Genomic DNA, 10,485 nt, shown 5'->3' with positions numbered 1-10,485 from the left:
CCCTCAGAGGATGCCCGGAGCCTGAGGGCCCACAGCGACAGTGTGCGGGAAGGAGCACGAGAAAGGAACGAATGTGTTCCCTCAAGTGACTGTAGGGGTGATGTAGACGGCACTTCCTCTCACACGCAGGCTGTCTGTGACAGATGGGGTGTATCCTTCTCTGCTCTGTGCCAGTGGCCAAGGCGCAGCTGAGAAGGACCCGCATAGAGAGGGCACTCTGGCACACAGCCGTGTACATCATCTAAAGGATTTTGACCAGTGCATGGGCTCTTGTCCGTGAGGCCCTTTTCATGGTATCTTATGTGAAAAACCAGACTTTTGAGTTTATAGCCCAACAGCCCACAACAATATAAGGAGAGGTTTTTTCTACCGAGTATATGCGCTGAATGCATTGTAATATACCACTTCCTGATACCAAGATCATGATATTCCAGAAACAGCAGTGTGCACATCAATGACTCTTCTGGCTTTCTTTATTCAAAAATAAAACAGGCAAAAAAAAAAAAAAAAAAAGAACTAAAATGTCCAATGTCACCTGAAATAGCAGGTTCACCAAAGCTTTAAAGGTAAACTTGCATTTTAGGGTATTAATTACAATTACCAAAGAGAGAATGAATTGTTTTTCAAACCATGTATCTCAGGAAAATGCTGACCGGTGGGGCAGGTGATCATTTCACCCCCCTTTGTACGAGGGAGCCCACAGGTCTCAGAAAGTCTCCTGAGCAGCAGGGGCCGCTCTAAGGCGGCCCTCTTTTAGGCACAGGACATGGGCCTTTCCGGAAGGATGGACTGTTCCACGGGCACCTTGGCAAGGTCACCCAGCCACCCACAGGAACTTTTGCTTCCAGGAGGAAGTTGTGTGGATACATATGCATTCACGTCCCTCTCGAGTCACTCACGGTCTACCGTCTGGGACACATGGCACGCGGTGATGGTTCCAGAATACAAAGTGGGGACCTGGGGGCGGGGGAGGGACACACGCGCGCCCCTACACGTCACGCTCCAGGGCGCGGAGGTCCTCCAGGAGCTCCTGGGCCACGGTCTGCAGGTGGGGGTTACGGCTCTTGGCCATGGCCAGGATGCGCTGCAGGGGCAGGGAGCTCCGGAACTCGGAGGCAGACTTGGAGAAGACTTCCGGCTCCAGGACCACAGACTGGACGAGCCGCAGCGCGTGAAGGCACACCTCCGCGTCGGGGTCTGGGGAGAGAGGGAGCGCTTCCGGTTAGAGGGACCCTCTCCAGGACGCGCGGCGACACCTACCCCTCAAGGGCTCTTGGTCTTTCTGAGGGCCAAATCCGACCACTTGGTAACTGCACACTCACCGGGAAAGTGTCCCCGCTGGACGTAAAAGCTTAGCTCACAAGAGCAACACAACTAACTCAATCACCATCCATTCTAGTAACATCCATCTTCAAATATTATTCGCAGTCAGAACATTTTAAGATGCCGAACTAAAAATGTGAGGGCCTTTCGTGTTGTCTGCTAGAATTCTGTCCACTTCTAGGATAGTTTTGAAAGGTGTTACTTCAGGGGCACCTGGGTGGCTCAGTCCATCAAGCGTCAGCCTCTTGATTTCACCTCAGGTCATGAGCTCGTGGTTTGTCTGGCTCCGTGCTGACAGTGAGGAGCCTGCTTGGGATTCTCTCTCTCCCTCTCCCTCTCCCTCTCTATCCTTCCCTCTCTCAAAAAATAAGTAAATAAGACATTGAATGAATGAATGAATGAATGAATGAAAGGTATTGTTTCATTTGCCCTCCCCGTGCATCAAATCCCTCAGTGGCCACATACTGACGCTGAATCTCTTCAGGGCCACTGAGTTTCCGAAGTCCACTGTTTCCACTGTCCCCCCAAGGAATCCGCTCAGGAACTGCCTCTGGAGTTGCAGAAGCCGGTACCCTGCACGTGTGGTGGCACCACCAAAAAGAGCCCAACACACAGCTACAACCTTAACCAGGTTGGATGCAACTCTCCTCCTACTTCTCCCTACTGGGAAGCTTTAGTATGTCATCGAGTCACTTCTTGCTGGTTTGTTGGGGTTTTTTTTTTTGTATTTATTTTATTTTTGAGAGAGAGAGAGGGAGACACAGAGTCCGAAGCAGGCTCCGGGCTCCGAGCCGTCAGCACAGAGCCCAACATGACGCTTGAACCCACAAACCGTGAGACCATGACCTGAGCTGAAGTCAGACGCCCACCCGACTGAGCCCCACAGGCACCCTTGCCATCGATTCACTTTTGATTGAATATTGTAATCGGAACCTCTTTCCTAGCGCTATACTTAAACCTTTCAAGAAGTGAATGGATTGAAAGAGTGGACTCAATCAGTCCTCAGTGGGAAGTGCCACACACCAGAGCTGCCCAGAGGCTTTTGCTGTTGACCCAGGGCCCCCAGGGCCCCCAGGGCATGGCGACAGCTGCCGTGCTGTACCCAGGAGGGAAGGCAACACGGCCTGGGTGCCGGCCGTTACAGCGCTCCTACTCTGGGGGAGGGGAGAGCAACTCTTCCTCATACCAGACCCGCCAGAGACCCGGGGAAGAGCGTGGCTGCCACAGGGAAGCGTGTGCAGGGATCACCGGGAAGGCCCCACCACCCAGACATGGGTGGACAGAAACTGAACCGAATGGACAGAGAACCTCATCCTCCAGCGCCAGTCCGGCAAACACCGGCGGCCAAGGAGAGCGGTCTACAGCGGGGGGAGGAGACCCCTGCGAACACAGATGCAAAGGGAAGGCCAAGAGCTAAGGGTGCAAAGAGGACACTGAGGAAGACACACGGGGAGCTCAGCCCTCACCCTCAGCACAAGGAGAAGAGAGGAACCCGAAGCCAGCAGTACACAGGAGGCAAGCACAGCGACGACAAAACCCACACCCCTCTCACCCCCACGGACGTCCCAGCACAATGAGAGGCCACGTCCGCAAGCCGACGCCATGACCGTAGAGCCGCAGAGCCCGGCACACCAGGCCACGCCACGCCAAATGCAGCCCGGGAACCATTTCTGTGCAGGCCGGGAGCGAAGAGTGATGTGTACATTTTGAAGAGTTACTTTAAAAAGAGAAAGAGACGGAGAAGAATATGCAACAGAAACCACATGTGGCCCTAAAGCTTAAGATATTTACCATCCAACCCATTATACAAAACGTTTGCTCTCCTGCCCTGATACGACGTCCAACATCCAATCAGAAATGACAAAGACCAAGCAAGGGAAACCAAACACCCACAGTGGCGATAAAGTAGTCAACAGCACCAGACTCACAGATGAGCCAGATACAGCAACAACTAGAAAAGAAACTGGGAATAAATAGGATTAATACACAGGAAAACACTGCTGTATGGGTCCTACGGCACACCTGAAGCAGTGCTGTACTATTTAAACATTCATTAAAGATTGTATGGAAACCCTAGGGCAAATCATAAAAAGTTTTTACAGTACAAATGATAAGCCAACGGTGTAGATAAATGGAATATTAAAATAATCCAACAGCAAACAAAAAAAGAAGAAAGAAACAACTAGAGATACGTTTGCATTCCTTTCTGGACACAGTAAATGAAAACAGCATAGACACACCGACTGGAAGGCAGAGGACGCACAAAACAGCAAGATCCTGCTATACACTGTCCACAAGACACCCAAGAAAAATATAAGGACAAAGGTTAAACATAAACAAAAATATTTAAAATACGCCATATAAACACTAATTAAAAGAGGGCTACAGAGCCTATGTTCTTACCAGACACAGTAGACCTCAGAACAAGAAATGTTACCAGGACTGAGGAGTGACACTGCATAACTGTAAAGAGGTCAATGCCTCAGGAAGACAGAACAGTCTCAATTACGTACGTACCTAATAACAGAGCTTCGAAAAACACAAAGCAAACTATGATAGAACTCTAAGGGCAAATCAATTCACAATTAGAGTTGAAAACTTTCATGTCCTTATTTCCATTATTGATTTTAAAAGAGGAAGAAAAGAAATCAGTAAAAACACAGAACCTCTGAACAACCCAAACTAATTGAGTTTAACAAGGTCAGCATACAAAGATCGACTGTATCCACATATCAGTAACAATAAACTGGAAACTAAATTTTTAAAAAGACTATCATTTACAAGAGCACCAAAACACAAAACATTTAGGTCTATAAATCTTACAAAATATGTGCAATATTTGTATGCTAAAAACTGTAAGACATTGATGTAAAAAAAAAGACAACCTAAGTAAATTTGAGAGATAGAAGACTTAATACAGTTTTGATGTCAGTCTCCCCACTGATCTACGCCATGTAATCCCAAAAACCCAGTAGGCTTGTTTGTAGAAATTAACAAACTTATTTGAGAAAGAGAAGGAACTAAGACAGCCAAAACAATTTCAAAAAAGAAAAACACTGAAAGATTCAGACCACTCAATTTCAGGACTTACAGTTATCAAGACAGTGTGATACTGATAAAGGGACAGTCACAGAGATAAATGGTATAGGGTTAGAGAATCTAGGAACAGACCACAGTTTTGTAAAATCTCAAAAAACATATTAATGCATTTTAATAATAATAATAAAAAAATAATAGCCTTTTCAGGGTGTCTGGCTGGCTCAGTCGGTAGAGCGTGCGACTCTTGACCTTGGGGTCGTGAGATCAAGCCCCACATTGGGCTAGAGCTTACTTAATAATTAAAAAAAAAAAAAAAAAAAAAAAAAAGATTCATCAGAGAACTCATGGCTGCCTTAATGTTGATGTTTCATTAAAGACTAAAAACAACCTACCCTGACAGACAGCCAGACCTTCAAGGTCCAGTACACTCTCCTTGCAGCAAACAGAAATTCCTCAGAAACTTATCTCTAGCCTTGCCACTCCCTCCACAAAAAGCATATAACCAGTCACTTCCCACGATCCCAAGTGCAGGGCTTTCAGCTCACAGATCCTGTCTCCCTGCTTTAATAAAACCACCTTTTTGGTTTTATTAATTAATTAATTAATTTTTAAAAAATAGCCTTTTCTGGGGCACCTGGGTGGCTCAGTCGGTTAAGAGTCCGACTTTAGCTCAGGTCAGACTCTTGTGGTTTGTGAGTTCGAGCCCCGCGTCGGGATCTGTGCTGACAGCTCGGAGCCTGGAGCCTGCTCTGGATTCTGTGTCTCCTTCTCTCTCTGCCCCTCCCCCACTCCCACTCTGTCTCTTTCTCTCTCTCTCAAAAATAAATAGATATTTAAAAAAATAATAGCCTTTTCAACAACTGTCGCTGGAAAAATCGAACATCCGTATGTAAAAACAGAGAACTTTAATCCATACCTTGCCTCACATATAAAACTTACATGAAAATTAATAATAGACTTAAATGTAAAACCCAAAACTAGAAGAAAACAAGACATAACCTTTGTGACCTTGAGCTTGGCAAGGATTTCTTAGATATCAAATGAAAAGCACAGTCTATACAAGAAAGAAATGACAACATGAGATACACAAAAATGGGAAGGCCAACACAAAAGAAGAGAATCAGCCTGGTGACTGCACTGGAAGGAAATACAGACTAAGGGAAAGATAATCAGCTTATGTGCCAAAACCATACAGCGAGGAGAATAACACAGAACTCGGGTCTGTTCAGGCCACAGATTAGCAAATTCTGAGTTATAACTACTCAATTTACCCTTTAAAAGAATCATGGAAAACCTTATTACCTGAGACTGAGAACATTCCTGTAGATGGCTCAATTATGAGTTTGGAGATGAGTGAATCAACCATGACGAGAAAAGGCATTCATCTGACCACAATGCAAAATGACACAGATGTGAAGTTATCTGACAAGAGTTTTTAAGCAGCTGATATTCAAGTTATTCAATGAGCAACCACAACATGCCAGAAGCAAATGAAAAAAAAAGGCTCAGCAAAGAAATCAAAGATATAAAGAACAATAAAAGGGAAACATTGGAACTGAAAAATAACAGTAACTGAAATTAAAAACTTGACAGAGAAAGAATGGAAGGGGCACAGGAAACAATCCGTGAAGAGGAAGACAGGACAACAGAAATCAACCAATCTGAACAGAGAGGAAAAAGGACGGAGAAAAAAAAGAAACAAAGCCCCTGGGTCCAGAAGGCCTATAAAGAAGATCTAACATTCATGTCATTGCAGGGCTGGAAAATACCCAAGATACAATGGCTGAGATTTTACCCTATTTGGCCAAAGACACAAACTTACAGATCCAAAAAGGTGAGCAAACTCAAAGCAGGCCAGACACCAAGAAATCTACACCAAGACACATCCCAGCCAAACTTCTGAATACTAAAAGCAAAGAAAATAAATCCTAAAAGCTGCAAGAGAAAAATGACACATCACATATAGGAGAAAAACAATGATACCGATTTCCCATCAGAAACCACAGAGGCCACTGGCGTCTGGGTGCCTCCGTTGGTCAAGCGTCCGACTTCCTGCCACTGAGGTCATGATCTCACGGTCCGTGAGTTTGAGCCCCACGTCGGGCTCTGTGCTGACAGCTCGGAGCCTGGAGCCCGCTTCGGATTCTGTGTCTCCCTCTCTCTCTGCCCCTCCCCTGCTCTCTCTCTCTCAAAATAAATAATGAAAAAATATAAAAAAAAAGAAAGAAACCACCGAGGCCAGAATAAAGTGACACATTTTCCACATGTTGAAAGAAAAGAGTCATCAACCCAGAATCCTATACCCAGTGAAAATGTCCTTCAGAAATGAAGAGGAGGTCGAGACATTCTCAGATGAAGGAAAATCAAGAGAATCTGTCACCAGCAGACCCTACTGTGACGGCCTGGCTGCGCCACACAAACACGTGCACAGGAACGTTCACTGCAGCATTACTCAGCTTACTCAGTAACAGCCGGTCAAGAGTGTGGCTCAGCTGTTCCCTGGTGGCGCTGCCTCGCCATCCGTTTCAGTGGGTTAAATGGCCCGAAGGGACCTTGAACTGACGGCAGCCTCTCACGCATGCAGGTGCCCTAGACAGCAGCCCACAGAGCCACAAGCAAATGTAAGTCTCTGATTTGATTTCTCCCACAGCCCTGCGATCGACGGCCCCCCGCCCCACCGCCACCTCCACCCCCTCGCACCTTCCCCTTACGGGCCCCTTAGGTAAGAGCCCCACCCTTCTGGTTTCAACTGACCAGTCCAGCCTCAGCCCGGGGATCCCAAAGCCCCCCAGCCGCAGACCCTCATTAAGGCCCCAGGTCCTGCCTCTCTCTGTCTGCGCTCGGCCTCGACTTCCCTGTGGGGCCCCCTCAAGGTGTCCTCCAGGACCTCTTTTTCAGTTTCTCTTGTGGGCTACTGTCAGACCACAGCTCACCATCCAGCAGCCTGTGCTCCACTTAGTGAGGGCTACTTTGACAATTCACAACACAGCCCCAAAGTGGAAACAGCCCAAACATCCATCAAGTGGTCAATGGATAAACAAAACGTGGTATATCTACGCAGCGGAACGTTATCTGGCAAGGAGAAGGAATAAAGTATTGATACATGGCACAACACGGGTGATCCCTGAAAACATGCTAAATGAAAGACGCCAGACACAAAAGGGTACAAGTTATAAAGTTCCAATTTTATGAATGGCTTAGAGGAAGGCAAATCCATAGATACAGGAAGCAGATTAGCAGCCCCCAGGGGCTGGGTGGGGAGAAGGGGGGGGTGGCTGCTAATGGGCATGGTGGTTTCCACGAGTGGTGACGAAAATATTCTAAAATTACATAGGTGGCAGTCATGTTTGCACAACTCTGTGAATATATTAACAACTTCTGAGTTGTACACTATACACAGTTGAATTTCATGGCTGATGAGTTACATCTGTTTTTAGAAAAAGGAGATTAGTGGGAAAACTGGCAAAATTCTAATTAGAGCTGAAGATGAGGTTCTCCCAGTGCACCAATGTGAACGTCCTCCACGTGAATGTGGTCTATGGTTACGGAAGGTGTTAACATTAGGGGAAGCAGGGTGAGTATCACTGAATTGTTTTGCTCCCGCGGGTGATACACCATTTCTCTGGTTGGCTTTCTACATTTTTTTCTTTCTTTGTTCCATCTCAGATGTACAATTTCTGCAACTTTTCTGAAAATCTGAAAGAGTGAACTGAAGAGAAAATAGCTCAAGGAAGTTCTCGGAATGGAAAAGAATGACAAAAGAATTTTTGTCATAAAAATAAGGGTACATACAAGAAACTCTGCGTCTCCTGTTGAGCTCTCCCAATTGCGTTTGCTGGTTGAGGCAGGAATTATTTCAGTGTCGGATGTGGTTCTCAATGTAAACAGAGGGAATCCTTCAGACAATTTTAGAACAAATGGGGGAAGATAAAGGATGGAGGGACGTAAAACTTGCGCTTCACCTGAACTGGAAAGAAGCTGCACAAGGAGACAGGGACTGGTTGTTGTGTATAACGTGAAGCTACACAAATGAACGCAGTTTTCTTGGACGGTGTTGTCAAAATGAAAGTAAAGTTTACACAGAGCAAACTGCACCAATTTTACCCACGCAGCTCAAAAGGTTTGGACAAATGTATACACCCGTATAAACCCCAATCCTAAGGGGATGCGGAACACTTCCCTCCCCACAAAGCTCCCGCACAGCCCCTGCCTTGCGGCCCATCCCCGCCCTCGTGCAAGTGATGCTCTGGTTCCCATCAACAGAGATCCGTTTGCCTGTTCTTGAAAATCATGTACATGAGACCACACTTTTTTTAAAGCACTATTTCATCATTAAAGCTCAGGCAGCTCAAAACAAATAAAATAACATTCTGCTCGGTTTTTTCCTCCATTTTTATCAATCAGTCCCCTCTTGAGATTCTGGGGCTATTTTCTTCTCACAACGTCCTACTAATAAGCACTTGGATGGACAGGAAATCGCTGCACCATACCGTGTTTTCCCCCAAACAACAGACGTCTTTCTTTGTAATTGTTTTTACATCAGGGAGTGGGGAGGATGTGGGGGAGAGAAGAAAGCCAGGAGAGTCACCGGCAATTATAAACCAGCAACGCAACTTCCCTGGGTGACATCCTCCGCAGCTCGGAGCTCTCACGTCACTGGTATCTGTCACAAATGTCTCCGATGAGCATGCAGCTCATGCGGTCACATCTGTCCCCGGCAGCAGCATCTGGAAGGAGCCACACGGTAGCCAGGCTTAAGTGACAGCATCACATCCGTGCTGCCCGCCGAAGCAACCGGCTCTGTGAGGGGCGCCATCGCGGGGAGCGCCACCCACGCTGGGCCTGACACCGGCTCCGCTGGGCCGGAGCACTGACTGCTGGCCAAAGACTCAGTGGCAGGCCACACTCTTGCCTGTTACCACCTACAGGGATTTGGGGGAAAATCCGAACTGGCACGTTAGGATGAAACCATATTTCAACAACATAAGGAATTTCTACACTGCGTTTCTTTGAACACAAGTAGAAGTGAAATGTCTTACCCTAGAGCTGGTAGGTGCTGACCCAGGTTCCTTAGAGGGAAGCCCCTGACAGGCACACCCTCCCTCCACAGGAAGGAAGGTCTGCGAACTCCCCTTGCCCCCCTTCCTACTCACCGTCCCTCCCCATTCTCCACACACACTCATCATCACCATCAAGTTCGCTCTATGGGTCCCGAGCTGGGTGCCCCAGGACACTAGTTCCCCAGACGGCGACGGGTGTTTCCATCTACCCCACACCCGCCCCACTGAGCAGGGGAAGGAAGGAGGGGGCAAAACAGTACTCTGGGAATTAAGCCATAGCAAATTAAGGACTAGAGGACAAGGACGCGTCCCTGACACATCCCTAACTCCACACGCCCCCAACAGCCCGTCACAGGCCCTGACTCCGAGGGCCACACACCTCACACACAGGCACTCGAACAGACACAGACGAAACTCACCAGACCCAGCCCGATGGATTTCCTGACAGCCCAAGCGGCCCCCTGAAGTACAGCTCACACACACGCTCCCATGCACTCCCACACACCCATGCACACACGCTCCAACACACGCTCGTGCGCGCACACACTCAATACGCTCACACATACGTTCAGAGGGTCTTCCTGTTCTCAGTCATACTTGAAATTAAAACAAACACATTTGTCTTTCTTTAATTACCTGGTAATTGCGCTTATTTTTTAAAAAATTCATATACTGAACGTATAAACAAAAATCGGAGATGAGTCGGCAGTTACCTCCACGACAGGGCCGTAGCAGCATATGGGGGGACACGTGTGATTCAGAGCCACTCACCACCATTGTCTTAGCAAAACTGTCTTTCTCCCTCTTTTTTTTTTTGTTTTAAGTTTATTTATTTATTTTGAGAGAGAGAGTGAGCACGAAGGGGAGAGAAGCAGAGAGAGAGAGAGAGAGAGAGAGAGAGAGAGAGAGAATATCCCGAGCAGGCTCCACGATGTCAGCACAGAGCCGAAGGTGGGGCCCGATGAGGGGCTTGAACTCATGAACTGTGAGATCATGATCTGAGCCTTGGAGTCACCTAGGTGGCCCTTAGCAAAACTATTTAAACAAAGGCTTGCTGGGCCGT

The 10,485-nt window shown here is 47.2% G+C and overlaps 1 protein-coding gene across 2 annotated transcripts in view; it reads right to left on the bottom strand.

Annotated features, from left to right (window-relative positions):
* Window positions 1-457: 457 nt before the first annotated feature.
* The window catches only part of HSF2BP (heat shock transcription factor 2 binding protein), a 94,139-nt gene continuing 84,111 nt past the window's right edge, over window positions 458-10,485 (bottom strand). For both annotated transcript variants that reach the window (XM_019432624.2, XM_019432625.2), the window contains exon 9: window positions 458-1,197. In XM_019432624.2, coding sequence (XP_019288169.1) covers window positions 989-1,197 — 209 coding nt within the window. In that variant the 3' untranslated portion in view covers window positions 458-988. The remainder of the gene's footprint in view (window positions 1,198-10,485) is intronic.

This window comes from Panthera pardus, unplaced genomic scaffold, assembly GCF_024362965.1.
Source record: "Panthera pardus isolate Hobbes unplaced genomic scaffold, ASM2436296v1 HiC_scaffold_16, whole genome shotgun sequence".
In the NCBI taxonomy this organism is placed as follows: domain Eukaryota; kingdom Metazoa; phylum Chordata; class Mammalia; order Carnivora; family Felidae; genus Panthera; species Panthera pardus.
This window is presented reverse-complemented; position numbering and strand designations above follow the sequence as displayed.